Consider the following 27,851-nt stretch of genomic DNA (forward strand, 5'->3'; position numbering starts at 1 on the left):
ACTCTCTCATAGATCCCCATTATGAACATTGTCCCCACCATGGCCAGGTTTACCTTCAGTTTATTTCCTGCTTGAGTGTACTTCTTGGTAGCTAAATGGTAGTTGCCTTGACGCATACAGCAGTTTGCAATTTGTTCCAGCAGTTCCCGCCGTGATTCCTCAGAAAGGTCCTTAGACTCTTTAGAGACTGTCATCTTTTCTGCCATCTCCTCAGTGATGATCATGTTTTGCTCTAGACAAAGCTGAAGGGCATCCTGGTACTGAAATCAAACAATAGAAACTAAGACCCTACTGTCCCTTGTGCGTTGCTGACCATACTATTGGGGCTGAGGGTGCTCCTGAATTTGCCCTTGTCCTTAGATTTCTGGGCAGGCCTGGGTACTCTCCTTTCAGAAAGAGCAGGTTCTATTAGTTGCTTAGATGGTGATTCATATTGATGTCTCCGAAAGCTCCTAGGAAAAGGTGAAAGTTGTGGATACCACTGAGGGAGCAATGCAGAAGACCTGGCAACATGCCATACCTGGCACTTAACATGGGAAAGCAATCTCATTTTCACTGGAGGAAAATGGAAGCAAAGGATATGGAATCAAATGTTATCAAATAAAATACCTATTCAAAAGGTAGAAGGACAAAGGTATTGTCAATTTGTGAGTTATTTTCAGTATGGATAGGAGAAACAGAATTTTTTTCAACATGCATAAGCTAAGTATGTTTAAGAAACCATATAATGTCTGTGGAATTTTTTTTTCCACCTGAAAAGAATTTACAAAAAGAAAAGAATTCTTATAGCTCACTGGCTACCGTGTGAGGCCATGACTACAAAGTACATTTGCTTACAGCTGCAGTAATGAATCCCGGTAACACTAAAACAAGGGGAATTTCTTTTCCGTTCCTCTTTGTACCTTTAGGATGGGGTCTACCCGACTACTTCTTTGGATGGTAGCCATATAAGAATATTTGTCCCTTAGTTGCAAGAAGTTAGAGTACCTTTTGATGGTGGAATAAAAAGGATGAAATAGAAGTCTAAAATGTGACTTATGGACAAAGGCTCTGGATAAAGGGAGTCTTTTAAATAATGGCACCCCTTCCTCTTTCTGTTCTCTCATTTCATATCTGGGGGCTTAGAAGGAGCTAGAATGAAGGTATTTACCTTCTTGGCTGCCAACAACAGTTCTACTGCCTTCTCGTACTGACTGTGCTCAATGAAGAAGTCAGAACAGCGAGCTAGAAGGGCTGGGTCTGACTTCTCATCCAAGTCCTCGGCAATCAGCTGCAGAGCCACAAACTGCTGGGTGGCAAATGCCAATTCCAAAGCTTTAGAAAAGTGGCCAGCCTGTAGAAAACAAGATAGTCCTTTGAACTGGAATTCTAAGCACCCAGGAAATATTTATAGTGGTCACTGTGTAAAGTACTGGAGATACAAAGACAAAAATAAAAAGTCTGCTTTCAAGGAGCTCCCAATCTATTAGGGGAAATAATGTTTGGGTGTGTGTCTCCTGTTTCTACCCATCTAACCATTGAGGTGGTTTAAGGAGCAAGGATGTTGGCCATCAGGGGATCAGGAACTGTTTGAACAGAGTCCAGAAGAAAGAGCAGGCTTTTGGGGCAGAGGAGAGATCATTCCAGACAAGGGGCACATCTGGAGGGAAGTGCTGAGATAAGGATGGAGTGTTGGACGAACAGCAAGGAGGTTAGTCTGTTTAAAGTGTGGGAAGAGAAGAATTGTATTATTAGGTTCAAAAGTGGGAAGGGGTCAGGTTATGAAAGGCTTTTTCAAGACCAAACAGGAGTTTCTATTTAATGCTCCAAGAAGCTGTAGGAGTACTGAAATGACATGGTCAGATCACTCTGGCCACCGTGTAAAGGATCAATTGGAGTGGGGAAAGACTTGCGGTGGGGCCACCCAACAGACGACTAGGTCCATGGGAAAGATGTAAGAATCCAAATGACAAGGGTGGCTGTGTGAATAGAGAGAAGGGGACTTGGGCAAGGTAGACTGAAGAAGGATAAGTAAGATTTGGCATCCATTTGTCTGTGGAGTGAGGAGTCAAGGATGATAATGAGGACTATCAACTTCAGTGAATGGAAGGGCAAATTCTCCCTTGAGGGAAGATAGGGAGTTTGGAAGAGAGGTAGATTTGGAACAGAAGAAGCTGAGCTCTGTTCCAGACATGTTGAGTCTGAGATGTCTTTGGAATTCATTTTAAAATAAAATACTATTGAAAAATTTAAAATTTTTTACAAATACATGTAAGAATAGTTTTAAACATTTGCTTTTGTAAAACTTTGTGTTCTAAATTGTTCTCCCTCTCTCTCTTTCCCCCCTCCTCAAGATAACATGCCATCTGATATAGGTTAAAAATGTGCAATTCTTTTAAACATTTCCATATTTGTCATGTTGTACAAGAAAAATCGACCAAAAGGGAAAAAAAACTGTGAGAAAGAAAACAGAAAATGAAAATACTACATTCAGTCTCTATAGTTTTCTCTCTGGATGTGGATGGCATTTTCCATGGGATTCATTTTTATATAGACAGCTGGTAATATGGAACTAGACCTCAGGAGAGACACTAAGGCTAGATGTAAGGATTTGGGAGTCATCAACATAGAGAGTATATGTAGGCGCTGGGAGCTAATGAGATCATCAAGTGATAGACTAGAGAGACATATAATATGATTAGCCAGCAGAAGAGACTGAGAAAGAATGAGATTGATGAGAACCAGGATGAAATAGTACTATACACACACACACAACAGAAGAGAAAGTACCCTGAAAAAAAGAATGTTCAACAGTAAAAGATACTGCAGAGAGGATTGAGGGATTGAATTTGGCAAGTGGAAGAACAATGGTGATATTAGAGAAAATAGTTTTGGATGAGTGATGAATTTGGAAGCCAGGAAGTAAAGAAGTGAGAAGAGAGAAAGGAAGGGAAGGCAACGAGATTAGACCATTTTTTTTCAGGGACTGAAGAGTAGAGCGGGAATGTTTGAATGGAGATCATTTATTAAACAAAATTGAGATGGAATCAAGGTAAATGTAGATGTTTGACCTTGTCGGATCTTGCAGTAAAGGAGTAAGCAGATGATGTCAAGGGTTTTTGAGATGAAAAGATGAGAGAGCTCACAGCAAATTGCCTCTTTTCTCAATAAAGAGTGTAGTGAGGTCCTTAGCAGAGAGGGTGGAAAGGGAACAATGAGAAATATAAGGAGAGAAGAAAAGCTTTGGCACATCTGTGAGAAGAAAGATGGAGAATCATTAGGAATAGTGAAAGGATTACCTTTCTGCAAATGAGCAGAGCTATTAGATAATGTAAATGTGTGTGGTGGGTCTGGTCAACTTGGTTTCATGGCTCTATTTTGCAGCACATGAATAGGAACAGAGGCAAATGGTTGGAGTAGTTCAAGGTTGGAGTTTGATAGTTACTTGTATTAATAGGGTAAGGATATAAAGATCTGAGAACAGAGATAGCTGAACTGGGTAATTAAAGGGTGGAGATTTTAAAAATGAATGGAGACAAAAGATCATGGTGAGGTTGAAGAATAGGTTTAGGAGAGAAAAATCAGAGATAGAATGATAAATTTTCATTAAACAGAGCATGTTTTTTTTTTTTTTTTTTTTTTTTTTGGTCACTGATACCTCTGACAGTCAGCCTTCATGGAATGTTTTTAAAAAATGTTCACTATATAGGATTGAAAAAAATATCAATTATATTGAAATTATAAACATCAATTAAAGTCCCTCCAACTCTATGAACCTAAAAACCATCCAGCTGTAAGCATGAACTAATGCAGTACATACAAGAATTGGAGACTAGGGAAGCCACTGTGAAACATGAGGGATGGAGTGTGGGGAGAGATTGGGGAAACTGAATGAGATGTGGATACTCCCAAAAGAAGGAAAATGGTCAGAGTATTTTCATCCATCAGTCTTTTCTTCAACTCGGGTGAAAACAAATGCTTTAACCAGTCACCCAACTTTAGTTCTAGGGCTCTACTGACACCCGAAGAACCTAAAATGAACTCAAATCCTCTGAATATATCAGAAATCAATATTCTTCAAATTATAAATTCAGTAATGGATAGGATCCCTATTTACCTTGTGATATAACATGACTGCTCTGTCCATTTGTTCTCCCTTCTCCTCATAATATCGTGCTGCTTCAATCATATCTTCTGGGGAACTCAACAAAGCCAAATTCATTAATTGGTCATCTAAGTTGTTTTCCTGGGAAGAAGAGAAAGATAAGTTTCTGAGTAAAGTTTCTTTACCAATATATTCTAGCTTCTCTATAGAAAGTGATCTTCTAATGGTACATCTACACTGCTCTAAAAATGTTTCTGAAAGAGTCTCTGCTCTGGCCAAGTTCTTGGAACCTACCTTACATAAACGGATGGCATTATTAAAGGCTTGGGCCCTTGTATAGAAATGGACGGCCTGTTTGATTTCCTCTTGACTTTCATACTGACGAGCCAGATGATATGATGCTGCCCAGTTCCCTGTTTCATTGGCTATTTCAGCAGCCTAAAAAAGAAATCCACATTAAATTTGGGCTGGTCTTGCTTTTTACCTAAACAGGACAAAGACTTCCCTAGCCCAGCTATTATATATCTTTCAAAAGTGATCTTACCAAATTTTTTAAAAATTAAAAAAAAATTTTTTAAAGTGATCTTACCTTTTGAATGTTACCTTGGAAGCAATAAATACGAACAAGAGAGAAATAATCCTGAGCCAATTCATAATACCGTAGTGCTGAGTCCATGTCTGCTTGGCTTTCTAAGTACTGGGCCCACCATTTCCACAGGCTCCTACAAAGCACAGTAAGATCACATTTTGCGTGTTTCTGTTGATGTGACCTTGTTCTGTCCTCCCAGCCTCATGTGAAGCCCTGCCTAGGCTTCCAACTTGATGCTTCAAAAAATACTAGCTTTAATTTCCCATTATTAGGGGAGATCTTATCACTTCAAAATATGGGTCATCAGATAGCAGATAAAGAGATCTCAGTTCAGATTCTGTTCATTAGGGGTTTATCTTCATTGCTGAGGAGTCACATTGTCATCGATGGAGTACTACAGGTGACAATGAAGAAAGATATTAGAAGGCATGGAAGAAAAAATGGGCCTTTTTTCTCAATCATTACTGTTTTTGTTAGAGGCCACATTTCTGGATCAATTTTTGACTGTTCTTCATGTTTTTGCCTCCAAAAATGTTTTAGATAGGAAATGACTCATTTAGGAAACAAGATGGAATATGGCTGAAAATCATGTTCCTAATGTCCTGAGAAAAATCTCACTTGAAAAGAAAACCTTATGTACAAGAAATCTAATGAGATTCATTCATAGACTTATGATATGGAAAAAAAACAACTTCCAAGTCTCCCAGAGTCAATTCTATATGCTCTTCATAATCTCTTTGCATACCAGGCTCAAATCCAGAAATTAGATTCAAATCTCCATGACAGAGAAAACAGCTTCTAAAACAACCTCAATCATGTTAGAAACACTTCTGAATTCTCAAAATCCAAACCTCCAGGGCCAGGTCAGCAACAGGACTTACTTATCTTTCATTTTATTGATGTAAATCTCCAAAGACTGTAGATCTTCTGAGAGCATCCTTGGCACCTCAAACCTGTGTGTGTCTGACTTCTCATAGCTGTTTATAAAATAATAATAAAAGATTAAGACTGATACATGTAAGTATCATTTTAAAGTATTTTCTATCCATTACAAGATTTTATTTTGTAATCACCACACCTTTTTGCTCCCCAATAAGAATAGAACAGAAGTGGAAAATAAATTAGTTGATAACATAGGTATAAGGCAAGTAAAGACTTGCCAAATGTTTGAATGTTGCTATTTAGGTCTGTAGCTTTGTTATGGATTTTTTGGGCTGTCAAGTCAATGACTATATATATTTGGGCACATCCTGTTGCAGTGCCAGGCATACTATTTATAATTGTCATGACTTACAAATGCCAATGAAACAAATCATATATGGAAGAAACCCATTTGGAAATAAGCTGTTCCCCTTCTGGAGGTGGAGAATATCTTTCTGAGCTTGGGTAAACATTATAAAAGTTATGTTCTCCAAAGTGGGCAGTTTTTCTTACCAAAAAAATCCCATCAAGCCCCCAAAATGATAAAGCAATTAAACTAATGTGTTAATTCTATGACTCTCAGAGTGATTCATAAAAAAGATGCACAGCTGTGTATGTGGTCTATATGAAAACCAAATCATATCATTTGTTAAAAAAAAAAAAAAGAACCTATTAATTCTCTTGAAGCTCCTGGAATATCAAAACTAAATGGGGTGTGTGTGTGTGTGTGTGTGTGTGGTTTTAAAGGCATAATTAGCTTTCTATATGAGCTAACAAATTTTTCTGTAGTGCTTCTGTCTTGTGATCTTAGCTTATGGTGTCTGTACCAATGGACATCATTCCTTGATCATGAGAGGTTTACCTCATAAGGGTACAAAAGGAGAGGTGGAAGTCCAAAACTATTAATTAGCTAAGTGAAAAAAAAATCCCAGAATTAGTCTGAGGAAGAACCAGAGCACCCACATTCCTTTGTACGCTCCCCTCCTGCTCTCCATCACTCACTAGCTCAGGGCCAGGGTGCAGTCTGCTGTGGCCTCTAAGTGCTTGGCATAGTTGTAATAAGTGGTACGGAGGTGAACTCGGTCATGGGTCTCAGCTATTTCCACTGCTTTCTGCCACTGGTCTGAAGCCTGGTAGAATTTGTTCAATAAGTCATAACGTTTGCATTTTTTGTACAGATACTCTGCATCTTCCTGGAGGGGAAGGAGTAAAGAAAGAGAAACATGTAATCAAGAAGGAGAGGCAAATTTCCTAAGTCATCCTACATAAGAAGATTCTTGGGCTACAAAGGGGGGAAAGTTACATAGTTTGAATACATACATTAATCTGTTAGTTCTATCCCTTGAAGAGCTGAAAATCAAACTACCTACTACTATGCTAGGCACAACAGACATTCAAAAAACAGTTACTGAACAGCCAGTTAATAAGATGTTCTGAACCCTAGGCTGAAGAAATCAAAGGTAGTCTTTGCTCTGAAGGAACCTATAACAGACCGAATGGAACTGCAAAAAAAAAAAAAAAAAAAAAAAAAAAAAAAAAAAAAAAAAAAAAAAAAAAAAAAAAAAATCAAAATACTTAAAAACATAAATATACTCAATCTGGTTACTGATAGAATTGCTTCCAGTAAAAAGATCTGCCACAAATAGATATTTAGAGAATACTCACAACAGGTCAAATGTAAAATTAAAACCTAAGCCTAATATGACAATTATTTTTAAAACAAGATGCTGTGGGAAATAAGTGACTCAGCTGTGAATTAATCCCAATGCATTTAAAAAACAACTTTCCCAAAGTCTACCTGACCACTTGTTAAGTGTTAACTCTGCCTTTCTACCCTACCTCTTTTTGTTCAATATCTATGAAGTTCACCATCACGGTTTTTTCTCCCTTCTTTTTTATCCTCTTTTCCTTTATTGATTTTTAAGGGGGGAAGTTCACTTCATCTCAAAGATTATTCAAATAACTTACCAGGTAACCTTGGAGTTATTCTTATTACATCTATCTAGCCTACTATAACAAACTGCTAACTCATCTTCTTGCCCTTTTTCAATCCTTTTACATAGCTGCCAAAATATCAACTCAGTGCACAGATTTGGCCTAGTTATTCCTTCACTCAAGTTCCATTTTAAGCTTCTTACAGCATATAGAGGGCACAGTGGATGCAGTGCCAGCCCTTAAGACAGGAAGATACATCTTCAAAACCAGTCTCAGATACTTAACCCTATTTGCCTCAGTTTACTCATCGGTAAAATGGGCTGAAGAAGAAAATGGCAAGCCACTTCAGTATCTCTGCCAAGAAAATCCCAAATGGGATCATGAAGAGGCACAATTAAAAATGCCTGAACAATCCAGTGTATTGAATAAAATACAAATTACTTAGACTGACATTAAAGGCCCTTCCCATTCTGGTTCTAGCCCCTTTCCAGACCTATTTCTTGGCTATCACTCACCTTCATGCTCTTTCCATAAGTGCCAAACTGAACCACTAGCTACTTCCTGATCTTCTGCAGTTTTCTGCCTTTGTTCATGAAATGTGAGCAAGATCCTAACCTCTACCCACCTGTGCAAATTAAGGTAGTTAAAAAAATATTGAAACCACTGTCAAAATTTAATTGGCTCAGGGGACTAAAGGCCTATGACTGCTGACATCACTTCTTGGTCATCTGAGCACAACAGAGCCACATGGAATTCTAGATGTTCTTTGATATTGGCTGACCATTGCTGGACTGCCATGAGCAACTCAGAGATAGGAGAACTACACTCAGCTTAGTCAACATGACGTATGACAGTATCCTTATTGAATATACTGCTCTGGTTATGGCTAAATCACTCACCTTTTGTAACTATTAGATAATCTACAGAATATCTCATGCTGTCTCAATATCAAACCCAATACCAGGGAACTTGCCTGCATCAAGTCCAGCTCAGAACAGTGCACTAGCACCTGCCACCCCTCATGTCTGAAATCCTCATCTCTCCTCATCCCCAGATCTTCTGAGACCTTTCTCTGACTTAAAAGTTCAAATCAAATGCCACCTTTTCCATGAAGCTTTTCTTGATCCCTCCAAATGAAAGTGTTCTCTCCTTTCCAAATCTTCCTAGAAAATGTCTTTTTCTTTGCATAGAATGCACTTACTATGTTTATTGAATTGACAGTCTTTTAGCTGAGGTACATAATAACAAAAATAATAGTGCTCTAAGGTTTATAAAGTACTTTATAAATAGCTCATTTTATCCTGAAATGCTAAAACTTCTATTTTATAGATACAAAAACTGAAATAACCATCTAAGTGTCTGAAGTGGGATTTGAACTCAAGTTTTTTTCAAATGCTACATCCAGAGCTTTCTACTGTATCTTCTAGTTGCCATAAGGGACCAACCAATTCACTTGCAATCCCTCAGTAATAAAGAAGCAAAAAAGGTATCACATTTTGATAAGGACTATGGTCCTATTATCAGCAACAACTTTTTAAAAATTAAAGCTTTTTATTTTCAAAACATATGCATAGATAATTTTCAACATTTATCTTGTAAAACCTTGTATTACAAATTTTTTCCTCCCTCCCTTCCTCCTACTCCCTCCCCTATGGCAAATAATTCAATATATGTTTATTAAACATGTACAATTCTTCTATATGTATTTCCACAACTACCATGCTGCACAAGAGAAATCAGATCAAAAAGGAAAAAAAAAATGAGAGAGAAAAAATGCAAGCAGACAACAACCACCACAAAAAAGTGAAAATGCTATATTGTGATCCACATTCAGTTCCCACAGTCCTCTCTCTGGGTGCAGATGGCTCTCTCTATCACAAGACCATTTGGAATTGGCCATCAGAATTGATGAGAATATATTCTTGTTGCCATGTATAATAATCTCCTGGTTCTGCTCATTTTACTTTGCATCAGGTCAGGTAAGTCTTTCCAGGCCTTTCTGAAATCATCCTGCTGGTTATTTTTTACAGAACAATAATATTCCATAACATTCTTATACCATAACTTATTCAGCCATTCTCCAGATGATGGGCATCCACTCAGTTTCTTGCCACTACAAAAAGGGCCAGCAACAACTTTCTTTTGGTAATCTAAATTTCACATAGAATACTTATCAGCATTCCAAGCATGGAGACATTTCAGTGATTTGCCAAGATAATTAGAAATGTCAGTGTCATAGATAGTTCACTGAGAAACCCTATAAAGTTTTTTTGAGTCTTATCATTTGAGGAATGGTTACACAAATTATGATATTTTAATGTAATAGAATTCTAGCATGATGAAAGGTATGGTCTCAGAAAAACCTGGGATTTTATGAACTGATGCTGAGAACAATGAGGAGAACTAGAAGAAATATTTTTAAAACAACAAACTTTGTAAAGATTAATCACATTCAAAGTCTTCCTTACCTCATCTTGTATTTCAAAGCTGCAATAACTAATTCAGATTCCTGAAGACCTATAATGAATCATATTCCCTACTCACACAGAAGAGATGGACCACAAGATGTAGAATAACATATATTTGAAACATGGACAATGCAGAAATTTATTTTGTTTCACTAGAAATAATTTGTCATAAGGGTTATATTATATATATATATATATATATATATATATATATATATATATAGTTTTTTTCCAATGTGGGGAAGGAGGTGAGAAAGAAAAAATAAACAACTTAGGAGTTCTCTTTTCAGAAGAGACTCTGGTTAAGGAAGAAAAACTTCTATTTCTACTCAGCAGAGTTAGTCACAGGAAAATATAAGAGAATTAGTTATGTGATAAAGAAAGGTTGAAATAAAATTGAAGTAGAGGCTATGGAGTCTTGGTGCCTGGCAGCTTGGTGACATACAGAGTGTATGAAGCTCTGAGTTTGAGTCCTATCTCAGACACTTACTATCCTTGTTAACCTGGAAAAATCACTTAACTTCTGTTAGCCTCAGTTTCCTCATGTGTTCAATGAGTACCTCAGAGAGCTGTCATAAGGATCAAATGAGCTGATGTGTGTAAAATGCTTGTTATCTCAGTGTAATAGGAGACTGGCCAATGCTGACTCAGAACTTAACTGTGTGAGGGCTGGGTGCCATGAGTGATCAAAGAGTCCTTCCTTTTTCCTTTGGGTTTATTTTGTCTTGATGAAAAGTCTTTTAATTGACTGCAGGGTGTAAAAACTGGGTGTGCACAGAAAAAACTTGAATAAAGGATCTCTCCCTCCCAGCCCTGCTGGCCTTGAAGGATAAACACAGCGCTCATGTCTTAGGATACACCTGCCTTCTGTGTCTGTCTTTTCCTTTGGTACCAGTTAGCACAGGGCATCAGAGCAGTCAGAAAGAAAAGAATCCTCTTGGTGTTCACCAGGCTGTACTCAGTAGAGAGGAAAGGCAGAATAGCTGATGTACACTCTGTTGCAAAGGCTCCAACAAGGCTTCTCAACCAAATGGACACGTTTTGCATTTTTACTGTGTAGTGTTCCCTTTCTGTGTGGAGTAAGATGGCCTGTTCCATACCTGATGTTTTTATTCTAAACATTTTTTTTTTTGCCCTTCTTTCTGGGGAGGATTCTGGGGAGTTTAGAAAAGTCTAATTGAAGGACTTGGCCAATGAGGGTACAGCCTACCCATTAAATAAAAGTTGGTTATTATTATTAATTATACAGCAAAGAAACAGGCCATCATTCCCATTCTCAGCCCTCCTCCCCTTTATCATGAAGGTGAGGATGACCTGCTCCTTCCCAGTACCCTGCCCAGGGCAGCCTTACCAGCATGCCCAGCTGAATCGCTAGCACAGCCACTCTTGCTTCCAGCTCTGGTTCTTGCTCTGCCTCTCGCAGGGCTTTGGCTCCTCGGGCATGGCCCATGTTCCCAAGGCAAACCTTGGCCACATCAAGCCGCTGTGTTTTCACACACATGCGGGCCATGTTCTCCCAGACAGCTTCACTGCAGGAGAAAGGGAAATAGGGGGTGTTATACTTAATGAGCACATCTTCTATAAGCCTACAAGCTCCAGCTTCCCATCACCTTCTCCAGGTAGAGCTTATCTCACTATCAATATTATTAACTGGCATTTTTTTCTTTCTTATTTTTAATACACATTGCTTTATGAATCATGTTGGGAGAGAAAAATCAAAAAAGGAAAACTATGGGAGAGGGAAAAAAAACAGAAAAAAGTGAACCATTATGTTCACTATTGATTTACATTCAATCTCTATAGCTCTTTTTTGGATAAAGATGGCATTTTCTATCCAAAGTCTATTGGGATTACCTTGGATAAGTGGCATTTTCACTACACTCTGCACTCCCTCACAAATAAAAACTTGCCACTTTATCCAAATGGGACAGCTAGGTAAGGCAGTGGTTAGAGAGCTGAGCCTAGAGTCAGGAAAATTCATCTTTAGTCACTTAGTAGCTGTGTGACCCTCATCATGTCACTTTATTTGCCTCAGTTTCCTCATCTGTAAAATGAAAAAGAATAGAAAATCACAAGCCACTATGTTTGCCAAGAAAACCCAAAATGGAGTCATGACAAGTTGGACACAGCTGTAAATAACTAACAGAAACCATCCAGTTAGCTTCTGTGTCTTTTCTCAAATGGGCATCCTAAAAAAATTCAGAAATATCCTTGGACAAGGCTGCCCATTATATATCTTTGTGCTTTGACCTTCAGAAGGCCAGCTGTACTCCAGTCCAAGACAGTCTGATAGCCTCCCTCTATCACCCACAAATAACAAACAGTTGTGTCAAAGAGCTCTCTAATTCCTCAACTGAGCAACAGACTCATTTGTCATCTGGCACTTCAGGGTCTTCTAAGTGACTCATAGTGAAAAGGGAATTATACTTCCATTTGGATTATAGAAAGTTACTCTCACAAAAAGTCTTCAATCTGTCAGAAGGAAAATATCCAACAATTTGGAATTCAGCAAATTTCCTAACCTGCATTTTCCTTTCCAATAGCTCTTCTTCTCAGGATTGTTTCAGAGATAGATATAAAAGGAAAAAAAAAAGGTTTCACTTAACCCTGTTTGTCTCAATTTCCTCATCTGTAAAGTGAGATAACAATAACTTACTTCATAGGGTTATTGTAAGGATAAATGAAAATATTTGTGAAGTGCTTAGCACAGTGCCTGGCACATAGTAGGCATGATAAAAATGCTTATTCCCTTCTCTTTCCTAGTTTATAAAGTAAAGGTACTATTTGGGACAGAACAATTGTTAGTATGGGACTGTTGCTAATTCCTCCTTTTTTCCAAAACACTGGACCAGAAGCCAGAAGAAGGTGGTTCAAATCCTGACTCCGCTACTTCTTCTCTAAGGCATCTTGGTCATATCTATGTGGCTTGGTTACATATTACCAATGTTACGTTAGGCAAGAAGCATCACTATATTGGGTATCAGTTTCTTTATCTATAAAATGAGGGGGTTAGACTTAGACCAGAGGTGTCAAACACACAGCCTGCCTTATGCAGCCCACAACACCCTAATTACAGTCTGATCCAAAATAAAATGTAATTAGTAAATATTTGACAAAATCAATGAAATTCACACCAAGAGATAGATAACATTATATTTTAAAACTCAATCAATATATGTGGCAGGGATTTTATATTCTGATTAGTGGCCTCCATTCCCATTTGAGTTTGAAGTCACTGGACTAGACTAGTCAATTCTAGTATTTCTAATTATTCCTATTTTTCTTCCCAAGGCAAGTAGTATCATTTTCTTATGCATTAGTTTCCTGATCTATAAAATGAGGGGATTGGACTAGATGATCCAATTGGAAAGCCAAGGATTCTAAGTAATTTTTCTTTTTCTTTCTTTTTTTCTCCTCTACCTTTTTTACTCCTTGTTCTTCCTTATTTCCTAATCCTGATGAATGCCTTACCTATAAGACACAGATGTAATCTATGTTTCAGAATCCACATGTGACCACGTGGACCAGGTTTGATCTTTAGAGGTTTCTCAGCAAAAAAAATTTAATAATGGCTCAGCCCTTTGGAGCACCTAAATGAGGTCCCTGTTTTTCTTTCTTTTTAAAATTAATTTATTTATAATACACATCTCTTTATGAATCATATTGGGAGAGAAAAATCAGAACAAAAGGGAAAACCATAGGAGAGGAAAATAAAACAGAAAAAAGAAGTGAGCATAGCATGTGTTGATTTACATTCAGTCTCCTTATATCTTTGTCTGGATGCAGAGGGCATTTTTTGTCCAAAGTCTACTAGACTTTGGATAGGGACTTAAAGGTCCCTATCTTTCTAAGGGATCTGTTGTTCTTGTCGATAAACACTCACAAACGCTTATGACAGGCTTGTGAATAAATATGAGCAGTAATGGCAAAAGGCAGAAAAAAAGGCTTTTTGGTAAAGTCTCCTTCCCAGTTGAAGTTTAAGATGCTAGTGCTCAGAGTGAATGCCTCACTGAGGCACATCTCCTAGGTATTCATGCGCTTCGCCTTAATTCTTTGGGTTCTGCTGCAGCCAAGATACTTCTCCATCTTCAGGATATACAGGAACTGCTGGGTCTCCCAAGCTGCCTGAGCCTTCTACTGCCTATTTCCCTGATCCCTTCTCCAGCTGGATTTGGCTCGCCTCTGGCAGATTCCTACAAGCCTCCTTCAGTCGGTCCTCTCACTGGATTCAGGCCTGGTGCTTTTCCATCTACCAAGTCTGAAATATCACTGAAAAGCCCAGCCAGTGCCCCATGTATTCCAACCATTCAGCCAGTGGCCAACTAGCAGTCAGCTCCACACTCTTCTGTTTTCAGTGAGAAGCTCTCTCTATCCAAAGGTTTTTCTCAAGAGCTTAAAAGAAAAACATACACTGACAGGAAACTCCTCTCCCACACCTCTGCGTATTCGGGAGCCTCTCCTGTCTACTCTTCCCAAGAAAGAACTGAGCAGGAAACTCCTCACTCCCACATGTGCATGGGAAAACTCACAGACTAGCCCCATATGCCCAGAAGCTGCCAACTACATTCCACTCCAACCTCATTAAAAAAAAAAAAAATTGCAGTCCCTTGTGAAATGCATTAATAGAGGTATATAGATGGTGGAGGGCAGGGGACCAGCAGGGGCAGTTTATATTTATATACCAGAAATTTTATACATTTAGGTTGCATATTGGAAGCTTATCTACCTTAAATTTATATAGGCTCTGCTATTGGATTCACCAGCAGGTACCACCTGGCTGTGTAAGTGCTATTCTATACATCATGCTCAGGATCAATTATCTATGCACTTCTGATGTTGCTTTTGTACACTGAGTTTCTCCATCCTTGGGCTTAGATGGTTCTGTCCTGCGGTCCTTAGATGTCTTAAGCTGGACAGAACTGTCTCTGACTTCCAGGAAATCAAGCTTAAGCCACATGGTCTCAATTTTGGGGGTATTGCTGAAGCTGGAGTGGCAAATGGAAGAAAGGATGTCCTCTAGTTCCAATCCCCCAGATTTACACAGGCACTGATTTATAACACTGCCTTAGTCAGATGCCAGTTTTTTTTTAATTTTAAAAATGTTTATTGTTTTTAATTTTTTAATGAATTGGAAAAAAAATTTCACATTACTTTCACCTGTATTGAGGAAAAAAATGAAACATTAAAGCCCTAAATACATAGTTGCATAGTCTGCTAAACAAATTCCCACATTTTCCATGTCCCAAAATTGTTGTGTCCTGCTTTCTAGAGCTCCCAAGTTGGGGTGATTAAAATATCCTGCTTTCTAGAGCCCTCAAGTTGGGGTAACAAAATGTACCATTGCTTTCTAGAGTCCCCACACCAGGATGATTAAAATATACCTTCCTAGTGCAGAAGTGATGGGGGTGGGAGGGAGACTCCCGAGGATGGTGAGAAAATGGAATCCGTTTATTTCAAGGACTTTCCCTTTTTTATAATGTAACAAAAACAACTCTGAGCAGGTGGGACCACATAAACAACTTGCTATTGTATGTCGTTTGCCACCTGGTATCACTCTGCCTTAATTTCAACAGAGGCTGTCACTGCCCCCTAACTTCTCAGGAAGACCGAGAGCCCCCCTGAGATGGGGAGCTGAACCAGACACTGTCAGCAGGTTCCCTTTGGGCTGAAGGGTCTTGGACCTTACCCAGAGTTTTCCCACTGTCTGTGACTCTCTACAGAAAATGATATGTGAATTTTTTGAATACATCATCTCTGTTAAGAGGTGAGCGGTATGAGGTCTAAGCTTTTGAGCTCAGACTTTTCTATGGCACTCAGTAGCTTCACCGGCCTCCTTTCTCAATTCCAGAATAAAATCTTTTGGATCACCACTCAGAAGCCCTGTGGCTGAAATCCTTCTGTCCTCTTACTTGACATGCTGGCATCTTTTTATCTTCAATTCAGACACACTGCTCAACAGTAGCTCCTGCACTATGAGTGCCCTCGCGCTGGCCAGTTTCCTCTGGACATAGGCTTGCTATTATTACCATCAGGAATCATCTCTTTTCAACGTTTCAAAACTGTGGTTACAGCAATCCCTTCATTTATCACAGTTTCTGTTGTAGGGGGTGTTGAGTCATAGGTATCACAAGACAGGGTCCCCCATCCTTAACCCCATTTCCTAAAGCAAGGTAGTGGATTTCAGTTTCCAGAAAACCAATGCTGAATTCTCTCAATTGAACAGGGCATTTGAGCCTGTCCACAGCTGGAAGTCAGTCTTTCAAAGGATAAAAGGGAACAAACTGCTTGTAGGCAAACTTCTCAACTACATAAGGCAGGCTCCATTTTCCAATGGGAAAAAAAAAGAGGATCCCAGTGGGTGGGAAATTCCTTTCCTACTGCATATGCAGGAAACCTAAACTACTGCAATTCCAACCCCTATGCAAATTAAGGGGAGGCTGCTCACAGGTCCCCATGCTCCTTGGAGTTACTAGCCACACATACAAAACAGCTCAAGAAAAACTGATCTGGAATTCTTCAAGGGTGTGGTTCCACAGATTTGACTTCTTGAACACATGCAGCTTTGTCCTAAGTAAGTATAACCAGACACCATGTTGCACCAGATGTCAAGCATTGTCTGGAGAGCTAAAGAAAAATGGAGACCCTTTTTTTCTTGTGTAGTCCTTTAGCAACAATCTATGGGCTTTTAAAAAAAAGTTTATCTGTATTTTTTTTTTTTTTTTTTTTTGCAAATTGTTTCTTCTTTCACAATGTGATTAATATAGAAATATGTTTTACATGATTGCACACATATGACCTCTATCAAATTGCTTTTCCTCTTAGGGAAGGTAAAGGGGAAGGAGAAAATTTGGAACTCAAAATTTTGCAAAAAAAAAAAAAAAAAAAAAAATTAAAAATTATCTTTCCATGTACTTGAAAAACTATTTTAAAAGCCCCAACAACTTTCTATCTCTAAATGTTTTTTATAACTCCAAAACATTTTTCTACTATCTGACGCTTTCTCTTTAACTCACAGTCACCATTAAGTTCAAATCCTCATCATCTCTCACTTAAACTGTTGCAAAAGTTTCAAACACGTTTTCCTGAATTATCCATCATTACTCCAGGTTATCCAGTTATCAAAATGGTTTTTCTTAATTGGAGCTCTGATGTGTCACTAACCCTCTCAACAAGTTCCAGTGGCTCCCTATTGCCTATAGGATAAAACAAAAATTCCAATGTTTGGCATTTACCACCTGCTCCCAGCCTGTCTCATCATCTACTACCTTATTCTACAATTTAGCCAAATGGAACTTGTGTTTCTCAATAATGGCATTCTGTCTCCCATCTCTCATGCCTGGAATATAATCCCTTTTATCTCTGCTTCAAAGAGTCGCTCTCTTCAAGTCAGCTTTCTTACATTAAGTCTTTCCTTATCTCCCCCAGAGCTAATATCTCTCAGCCTCAGTGTCCTCATCTGTAAAATGAGAAAATTAGGTCAGATGGACACCAGTGTCCTTTCCAGTTCCCATTCAAAATCCTGTGATACTTGTCTTTGTCAGCAGGGATTTTTTTTTTTTTTATCAGAAACATTGTCTGAGAATTCATTGATATGCTTTGCCATTTTATATTTTTGGATCTAGTTCTTAGGCCTCCAGGAAAAGAGTATACTTTGTTTTCCCCCAAAATTACCTGTTTAAACAATTTTTAAACATTTAAAAAAATGTTTTGAATTCCAAATTCTATCCCTCCTTCTCTCCTCTCTCCGATGTGGTTAGCAATCAAATATAGGTTATACATGTGAAATCATGTAAAACATTTCCATGTTAATCATTTTGCACAAATTTTGAAGACAAAAGAATATACTTATAATTCAAAAAAGTAGTAACAAAGAAACATATCATTTAAGCTATTTCCCTTGGATTAAAATGAGCTTTACAACTCTTTCTACAAATAAAACCTAGGGGAATCTGCTTTGGAGTCCTGGGGGTTATGATGTAGGATTAGTTTAGCAAAGAAAGAGACCTTGAGTGGATTTCTAAACTTGGAGGCCCCTCCCCTTGCATTCCATAACTGCTTCCTGCCCAGAGGCCCCTTCCTCCCAGATAAAACTGTCAGCCTTCTACTGTGATACAGCACATCTTGGAGGCAGAAGAGAATCGAATTCTCTTCCCACCTGGTAGTTCAGACTGGAGTTTCCAGAGGCAGGAAGCCTGTCGAACAGGGGGAGGAACCGCCCTTTCTTGACCCAAAGAACTCCATCTCTGAGAGGAACCGGAAGGTGGAAGGGAAGCTGCCTTAGGGGAAATCCACGCTTTGGGTCATATTGTTCCTGAATGAGCAAGGAGATACTTTAAGTAAGTTCACTGAAAACTGATTTGCTACATTAAATGCTGTTTTCTGGCATCTTTCCTGATGGTCTTACTTACTTCCAGATTTTCAATAAGGAATTTTGAAACTTTGTTTACCAGAAATCTTGACTCCTGGGGACCCTGTGGGACACAGGGAAAGGATTATCACTGAAGGAATATGGCAGGTTCTGTTTTCTCATCTTTGAGGTTCATGGATAATAAAAGACCCAATCCTGAATGGGAGTCCCAGAGCCTCACATTATCACAACACACAGTGGATCTATTGTTTATCCAAAATAGCTTTGGGAAATGGGAAAAACCAACAGATGACTTCAATCAACTCTCTTGCATGCTGAAAAATTATGTTTGTGGCCAGGATGAATACTTTGCCCACTTTCTTAATGTGAAGAATGTACAAATTCATATTGTTTGTGTTTGTAACTTATACCTTTCTTGCAATATGTGGTTTCAAGTTTCCTGAGTGTCATAGTTACTGTGCAAAAGAGCAGGAAAACTGAAGCATTTTAGTAAGTAAAAATATACCCTAATTTTCTACTGCTGGGAAGAAATAAGATCCATTTTGAAATAAAAATAATTCTTTTTTTTAATCTATGTTTCTACATCACAGTACTGCTTTATTTCTATAGCTTTTTTCTAAAGTTAAATGAATTTATGAAACTAAGCGAATGAAGTTAATTTATGAAGTGAAGTGAATTTATGAAATAGAAATAGAATAGGGAAACCGTGCCTAGTATATGTCAAGATTGTACTAGAGAAATATTAATAATACCAATGTCAATGTAAATCATTTGGAAGTGGGTTTAATTTAACTTCTCAGTAGCATTGGAGTATTCTCACAAATGTTAAGGAGATCCTCCTTTGACTTTGTAGGCTACTGGGACAAATTTGGGAACACTTAAATGCTTCTCTCTCTCTCTCTCTCTTTTTTTTTTTTTAATACTAATGCAACTTATCCTTGGAATAATTATCTTTTTAAATTTATCTAATTCAAATTGATTTCATTCCTTGCCCCTTAATTGGATAATTCAAATATACGTGATAATGATGGAGTTTTACAAAAAGATCCTTACCACATTTCTGCAGCTCTGTGAAACAGTGTACAGAATAGTGGACTTGATGTCAGGAAGAACATGAATCCAAATCCAGCTTCAGATGCTCTGTGTGACTGGCTAAGTCACTTAAACTCTCTCACATCAAGTTTTCTCTTGTGTAAAAATGGGGATGTTAATAGCATCTGCCTCCCAGTGTTGGTGTGAGAATCAAATGAAATACTATTTGTAAAGTGCTTTGTGAACATTAAAGCACTATATAAGTGCCAGCAGTTATTCTTATTTATCCCCATTTTGAAGAAGAGTAAACTGCAGCTCAGAGAGTAAATGAGCATGGTCACTAGTCTAGTAAGTATTAAAGATGGAAAGAAGAAGTCTTTCACATTTCCAATGCAGAACTTTTTCTACCATGAGCAAATTCCTCTAGAGAGAATTGGTAGATAGTTCAGAATTTTTCTGGGGGTGGGGGGAAAAGGGAGGAGGACTGGTGATTTCATGGATATAAGGAATTCCTGTGTAAGATACTACAGTGAATGAAAATCTTTCATCATTTTGCAGTTACTATCTAGTCTTAGTTACTTTTTTTTTTTTACCAAGAGGGTGACTTGTCCAGTGTCACAGAGTCAGGAGAGGTTGGAGAGGGATTCGAATCCTGGTCCTGCTGATTCTAATACTACCTCTTCACTAACTATACTAGTCACCTCATTTGCTGGTTCAAAACTACATGCATTTAAAAATATCCTAAAGACATAACATTCCTTAGAACATTGCTTTCTCTTAAGAATCATTACTCAGGGCAAGGGATTCTATGCCTTTTCAATTTCCATCTATAAAATGGATAGAAAATCAAAGCTTGTTTTCCATTTCTATTAAAGAATCTAGCAGAGAAATTTTACTGAAATGTTAACAAATAATGGGATATTGAGTCAATTTGTAAAATCTGGTAATTTAGAATAATCCTTCTCTAAATCATGTCTCAACTTTCTTCATATCTAATTAACATCATTAGATGTTATTGGTGGGAAACTTTTCAACTCTTTTGTTAGTCAAAAATCTTAAGAGTATCTTGTGACAGATATACAAAAAAAGGAGGCCCTTCTCATTTTTAAAAATTTTGTTCCAAATTGTTCCTTTTTTCTCTTCTCTGTTCCCTCACTGAGAAGACAGATAATCTGATATACATTATACATGTGCAGTGATGCAAAACATTTTCATATTAATAATATTATGAAAAACAGCAGGCCAAAAACTCCCTGAAGAAAAACAAAGAAAATTTTTTAAAGTATAAGGAAGGCCCTTCTCTCCACTCCACTTACATTTGGGAAAGCAATTTTATAGTTGGCCTGTTCCCTTTTTCAAAAGTTGCCAAATACTGGAATCTAGTGAGCAGTTTATTACTTTTCTAATGTTTTGCAATAATTTTTAAGCCTTTTTATAAGACAGTTTGGGATTCTGATAAAACTTCACGGGGAGGAGGGAGGGGTATATCTCCACAATAATTTGATCAATTATAGAACTAGGTTTATATGTTTTTAGGGTTTCCCTTTGTTTTGGGGGAGTTTTTTGGATCATTTCTGGGGTTTTTGGGTATGGTTCAATTTGAAAACTTCTCTGAAGGGGTCTGTCAGTTAACTTCAAAGTTAGATCACTCCTCTTTGCCTATATATGTGTCTCTGAAATGAACCAATCTAAGAGCAGCCATAAGTTTCAAATTTATAGTGAAACTATTTGTTTTCCTAGAAACCATCACAATAATAATAATAATCATAACAATTCAAACTATTTCCACCAAGTGATTATTATTTTTGAAAGGATTTCTCACTGCCAAACATTTAGAAATACTGGATGCACAAATGTGTAGACTTTTACAATTCAATAGGTAATCATCACATATCTCTCTTCTTCCCAAAAGTCACTTCTTACTGTATCACCACTGCTTTTATCTCCAATAATTTAATAACTTCCCCTATGATGAAAAGGGAGAAGCCTTCATGCTTGGAAAATCCCCAAGAAATTCATGTGCTAGGAAAAGACTCTAGAATAAGATTAAAATCACACTTTAACATTTCTTCCCTTGTGGTGTGTACAAGGAAAAAGGGATAAGTTAAGTATAGGTTGAGGGCTAATGATGATGGGGGGAGGGGAATTATGATCATCTATTTTCAAAAGTTGCCATTTGAAATTCAGATCTTTAAGTACCTAAGCAACATAATTCTTATGTTGGCATCTCCACAGAATAGTCCTGTCTTTACTTCAACAAAGCAAAACTGTCAGAGAAATCTCTAAAAATTATAAGGGACTAAGAAACCCTAAGCTTTTTGCTTGTTGTAGCAGATTCCAGAATGCATTGCATTCTGAGAGTTAGCAGCTCCTGCCTCCATCCAACTCTGGAGAATTTCCTGTTCTCTGTGCTTTTACTTGGAAAAAGAACTTACAGCTGCACTTCATCAAATCTGAATAGAGAATCTAATAAAAAGCAGATGGGGCAGGAGAGAATTAAAGCCCTAAAATGGATGTGAATCTTTCGAAAAGGAATAAATCTTGTGTGGAATAAATCACAGAGGCTCTCTCTCCCAAGGCAAAGTATGACTTGTAGGACTGTTTGACCGTATGACTACATAAATTGTTGACAACCTTTTCATTCTTCTTTCCCTTAAAAACTATTCTGTTCCAGTTGTGCTATTAATATGAATGTAAGTGCTGTAGATGGAATACTACATAATGGTCTTAGGTTAAAGAAAAAGTAAGATTTGTTTTTGTCTTCAACTTCAACCATTCAAAAATAAAAATTAATTTGTCCTCTTCCTGTAAGAAAGGAACATGTATTCTTAGACTTAAGTTTTGTGCTAAAACTTCAGTTCATGAATTTGTATTAAAATTTTTAAATTTATCTATTCCTGTTAAGGGCATAACAGACCAGAAAAAGTTTCAAAGAATTATTAGTAGTTCTCACTGAGCAATTCTCTTCCTTGTAAAGTGATGCCCTTCTTTATATATCTCAAGTCAAGTGCAGTATGTTAACAAATGTCTGATGCATCAATCCATTTTGGCAACACTTGATGTAGGGGCCATTGAGGTGGGTCTCACACTATCCACCTAGAGGTAGTCTATGCATAATTGTTGAGACGCTTTTAGCGTTTTACTGTGGAGATGTATGCTTAATGAATCTGATTTGATTACTCTTATTTCCCAAAGGGAAGACTCATTTCAAATCAGTAATCACTCCCTGTGAATCAAAACCTACCAACCAAATCTTAAGTTTTCCAATGGCTCCTCCCTCCTACTCTATAGGATGCCTGTGGCTCAATGAAGGCTGACTTCTTTTGCTTTGGAATTTAGGATGAATAGAGATATATTTTTTTAATCTATGACAAAGAGTCTGTAGCCCAAAGCTTTTCTCATTTTTTCCTGGAGAGTTCATTACCCCTCTATTACCATACATTCCCTCTTTCCTTCAAATTAACTCCCTCCAAACCTTCCCAGGCCCCAACCCCGCTGCAAATAACTCATTCTAATGATGCAGACAAATCTTAGTCGAGGAGGTAAAGCAAGCTTGCCATCTGCTAAAAGAGAATTCTCCAGGAATAGTTAGTGCCCCTAGGGAAAATAGGGTGAGCAAATGTTTGCCTCTGAACCATGGAAAATCTCATCTGTTTCAGGGTTGGAATAGTTACTTAGTCTAAACAAATGAACCTTGGGCTGGGCTCTACAGGCACAGACATGAGCAGCCCCACCTCTTCTTCATTGCCACCATTCTTGAGAAACTGTAAGGAATGGAAAATGAGGGAATGGTACAAATGCAGGTGTTGCTACTTCTCAAGGAAATCCAGAATATTTACTTTTATTTTTTAAGCTTGTATGTGTTTGCGTCCCTTGGAAATTAGTCATACCCAAAAAGTTAGCAATGGCAGGAAAATCCAATTCTAAATTAAAATCTCTTAACAGCATTTGAAGACTTCTTGACATAGTTTCCCCAAAATAGGGTATAAAAGAGGTAGACATTTCAGGGTGATAACTCTGGAACTATTTTGATAAGCTTATCTGATTTGTTGTTATACAAAATACTGTATATACTGTAATACAAAAAAAATGAAAACATAAAACAAAATACTTGTTATTTAAAATAGAATACAAATTCTAGGAAGAGTTGCTGAACTCTTTTTTACATGTATTTTATAACTAATATTGGCAAATGAAGGAGGTACTATGCATCTGGAAGGCACCTAGGCATTTCACAAAGTCTCAGGAAAAGAGAGCTATAGAATGAATGGTACAGTTGGGTTTTAGAACTTTATTCAAAAACTGCACATAAAGAGTTAATGATTAATAGAGGGATGTCCCAGGCAATGGGCCTCTAGTGAAGTTCCCCAGAAATATATTCCACTTTTCTGTTGAATGTTTTTATAAAATCACTTAGATGAAGGCAGAGATGGTACATCACATTTGTAGATAACAATTTTTGAAGGGATACATTGGATGACAGAATTAAGACCCAAAAAGATCTCAACAGATTAGAATATTGGGCTGAATTTAAAAAAAATTAAATCAAATGTAGAAATGTTAAGTCCTAAACTTGGGTTAAATCAATCAATCAATAAGCATTACCTAGGTGCTTATTATATACCCAATCACAGTGCTGAGGATTAGGGATTCATATACAAAACAGATTCTTCCTTCAAAAAACTTAACATTCAAATGGGAGACAAAATATGTAAATATATTAAGTATACACAAGTTTATAGACATATATGCATATGTTTATATATATGCACACACATATGTAAATAAAGTAGTTTTAGAAATGTTTTCTAAAGAATTCCATGTAAAAAAGTAGTAACCATGTTGATACTTGAAGGAAAGAAAGTACTCTAGAGACAAAGGTGAAGAGAGGAGTATATTTCAGGTCTAGAGGATAGACACAGAAAAGTACAGAGAGGAGAGATGGAATGACCCATGTGAGGACCACAGTTTAGGTAGGCCATGCAGAATGAGTAATGTATAATGAGGTTGGAGAAGCAGGTTGGGGTCATATTGTGAAGGGTTTTAAAAGCTAAGCAAGTTTCTAATATACTCCAAAGTTAGTTAGGAGCCAATGAAGTTTATTGTGTAAGAAAGTAATATGATCAGTCCTATGCTTTAGGAAACCCAGTCTGGAGCCTGGAGACAGACTGGAGAAGGGAGAGATTTCAGGTAAATCGGTAAGGAAGTCAACTATAAATCTATTGCAATAGTCCAGTAGAGAGGTAATGAAAACATAAATTATCATGGTGGCCAGGGCTGAAAGGAGAGGAGGGATTTGAAATGTAAAGTAGGCAAAGAAATTGGGGCTGGGAGATTAATTATATATGTGTGTGTGTACATATATACATATACATAAATAAACTTACATGTAAATGCGTATGTATGTATGTGTACAGAACAATCATACTGAAGAAGGATGGGACTTGGTTTTTTTGTTCCAGCAATCAGAAGTAGGAGCATTAGATAGGTAGAAAGTAGATTTCAACTCAATAATAGGGTGAGACTTCCCAATAATTAGAACCATCCAAGAGAAAAAGGGGCTGCATCAGGAAATAGTGAGTTTCCCATCACTAGAGATCTTCAAGGAGAGGCTAGAAGACTGTTTATTGGGAATAAAGACAAGAAATTCCTACTCAGTTTCAGGCTGGACTAGATGAGGTCTGAGATCCCTTATAATTAATTTTGTCATGCTATAAATTTGAAATATACTTTTAAAAATTTCACTTCAATTAAATATTCATTTAATTGTTGTTTACTGTTGATTTGATCTGAAATGAGATCTGAATCTATGAAATGTTTAAAATTTTGTGGATAGAAGGAATAATTCTTATTTGAGTCTGGGAGGTAGACCCTATCCCATTATCATTTTTATCATCCATGAAAAGTCATCCAGAACTAGTTATATTGTCAAGCTTGAAAATCTCTGCTAATGGTATTCCTTATAAGGGTCATGATGTTACCAAAAATTATGCTTTGATAAGAAATGCAGTCTAATGGAAAAAGAACTGGTATTGGGAAGAGATGCAGGTTCTGTCCTAGTACTGTCATAACTTAACAATGTTGAGCAAATCAGTTGACTTTTCTCTGACTTTTTTTCAGCTGCCAAACAAAACTGTTGGAAGGAACAAATAGAAAATTAAAAGCAAAGGTGTAAAAACTCAAATTGAAACATATCCCTGAGAGCTGCTTATTCACTTGGAAAACCACAAATTTACCTATCTATATTGTATTGAATTTTTCTTAGTCTGTTAAACATTTCCAAATTAAATTTAAATCTGGTTCAAGCAGCACTTGGACTTTTGCTGAATGCCTTCTAAATGAAGCACTTTAAAAAATTAAATGCTATATAAAATAGGCAACTGCCATTTTTATTATTGTTATATATGATTTGAAGGATTATTTTTGCTATCAACATTATCATCATATATTTTGGGTCTAATTGTTCCATTAATAAGATTTATTTATTTCTAATTACCCATTTATTCATTTACTGTTTTTCATTCAGCACTGAACTTCACATTATTTAACTTGTGGCCATGTGGGTAAGTGGTCCACAGAGTAAGATAACCAGGAATAAGGATAGTTCAGTCTTGTAAAGCTGATGGAGCAGCCTCCAAAAGTATCTTATTCACAGCACAATGTTTTGTACACCTGCCTTAAGGAAGCATAGGATTTGGGAGGAAAATGACATACATAGTCATTTCCTCTTGGCAAGGGTGACAATATTTATGTGTCATAGTAAGCATTAGTGTGCAGTAGCAGTGACAGTCTGTATGCTAGAGGGATGAATAATAAAGCTGGAACAGATGGCAAATAGGGTACTGGGCTGAAGCAATTCTCCGGCTTTCTTAAGATATCAATTGCTGTGTTCAAGTCTCTGGGAGTCTTATTGCTGAATGAAGAGTTAACACATATCTTTGGTACCAATCCAGTAATTGGAGACTGGATTGATAAATTTCAAGAAAAAATGAATCAGGCTATTTTGTTCCACATCATCACTGGCCTTTCCTTTTTGGAAAGGAAGGTGTGGAGAGGGAGCAGTGAAAGGAGGTGGGTTCGGGAGTAAGACTTTAGAAGTCTCCCCAGTCCTTTCCTTTCAGGAAACACATCCTGTTAGTGTCTGGCTGCTGTGGCAGTGCCTCTGTTTGTTGCAATTGGCTACGCCCTCCAGCTCACCAAAAACAGCCTCAAAAACAACCATTTCCTTTTTGCTGAAAGACAGGGGGAAAAGATCATATGCACACTTCCCTGCATCCAAATCCCTACTTTTCAGTATCTGCTCCTGGCTGCTGGGACACTGGGCAAGAAGCCCGGGCAGCGAGAACATTAGCCACTCAAAGCCCATGTCCTTTCTTCATCACACTCCTGCTGTGGGGTGTGTGCAGAACTATCGGTTCTGTTTACTGGGTTAAAGTGGATCAGGGTCGTGTAGTATTGGAAAAGGACTTTCCAAACTGCTCCTCTGCCTTTAAAGAGATTCTCTGTTTCCTGCATTTGTGGCACCATGGAAGACGGAGATATTCAACTAACAAATATTTGATACTCTTTCCTCCCTAGGAAGACCACAAACTCAAGATTCTGGATTCGTTGTGGGGGCACATTGGTCTTCAAGGGATGGGCCTTTCTGCAGCCTGGTTCAGTGCAGGACTGGCAATGCTCAAAGTGCAGGCAGGAGGATAAGGCCGTGTCACCAGGACGGTGCTGCACCTTGGACTACTTCTATGGAATATCCCCATCTACCTCAGATTGGGCTCATTTGCCTGGTGGGAGCTGACTTGGAAGCTGACTTTGAGAATGAACGGTGATGTTCTCTAGCCACCCCTAACACTCTTTGGACACCCTTTCATTTCCAGTTCTTTTTCAATGTGCCACATCTGGCTGAACCCTTGGTTCTTCTGCAAATAGACTGACGATAACTGACAGTCAGATATGACTGTCCAGAAACTGGTGGCCACGGCTGTGTTAGTGGCCCTGCTCTCACTAATTCTCAATAATGCAGCAGCCTTTACCCCCAACTGGGTGTACCAGACACTGGAGGATGGGCGCAAGCGAAGTGTGGGACTGTGGAAGATATGCTGGCTGACTGAGAAGGGGAAAGGAGGAGCAGGCAGTGGAACTCGAAGTGGGCAAGGGGAAGAGCGAGAATGTGAAGCTTTGAGCTGGGGGTCTGATTCAGCAGGATTCCAGGAATCACGAAGTACGGTCAAACGTAAGTCTTCTGTTCACTTTTGCAGCTTTTTCTCCCTAATGGAATCGAGCAGTTCATGGTGGGTGGCCAAAGTGAAATGCTCAGTTGTTGATACAGCCTTTAGCCATCAGGTAGTGCAACTGAGAAAAAGTCTCCACTATGGAATGTACCTGATGATCATCTAGATACATAGCAAGGGGAAGTACTTCACTCTTGGAGGAAACTCAACCAAATAGAAAAACCAT

The 27,851-nt window shown here is 37.9% G+C and overlaps 2 protein-coding genes across 4 annotated transcripts in view; one reads left to right on the forward strand and one right to left on the reverse strand.

The window, feature by feature from the left end:
* Positions 1-27,851, reverse strand: part of IFT140 (intraflagellar transport 140) — a 198,496-nt gene that overhangs the window by 6,777 nt on the left and 163,868 nt on the right. For 2 of the 3 annotated variants that reach the window (XM_031945784.1, XM_031945785.1), the window contains exons 19-26: positions 11,349-11,526; positions 6,597-6,787; positions 5,555-5,650; positions 4,674-4,806; positions 4,379-4,522; positions 4,097-4,225; positions 1,151-1,333; positions 54-260 (exon numbers count right to left, since the gene is read on the reverse strand). In XM_031945784.1, coding sequence (XP_031801644.1) covers positions 54-260; positions 1,151-1,333; positions 4,097-4,225; positions 4,379-4,522; positions 4,674-4,806; positions 5,555-5,650; positions 6,597-6,787; positions 11,349-11,526 — 1,261 coding nt within the window. The remainder of the gene's footprint in view (positions 1-53; positions 261-1,150; positions 1,334-4,096; positions 4,226-4,378; positions 4,523-4,673; positions 4,807-5,554; positions 5,651-6,596; positions 6,788-11,348; positions 11,527-27,851) is intronic. The other variant, XM_031945786.1, reaches the window with a different exon arrangement.
* The window catches only part of TMEM204 (transmembrane protein 204), a 48,775-nt gene continuing 38,998 nt past the window's right edge, over positions 18,075-27,851 (forward strand). Inside the window, exons 1-2 of the mRNA XM_012543252.3 lie at positions 18,075-18,333; positions 26,976-27,627. Of these exons, the coding sequence (XP_012398706.1) occupies positions 27,348-27,627 (280 nt within the window). The 5' untranslated portion in view covers positions 18,075-18,333; positions 26,976-27,347. The remainder of the gene's footprint in view (positions 18,334-26,975; positions 27,628-27,851) is intronic.

The sequence above is a fragment of the Sarcophilus harrisii genome, chromosome 1 (genome assembly GCF_902635505.1).
Source record: "Sarcophilus harrisii chromosome 1, mSarHar1.11, whole genome shotgun sequence".
In the NCBI taxonomy this organism is placed as follows: domain Eukaryota; kingdom Metazoa; phylum Chordata; class Mammalia; order Dasyuromorphia; family Dasyuridae; genus Sarcophilus; species Sarcophilus harrisii.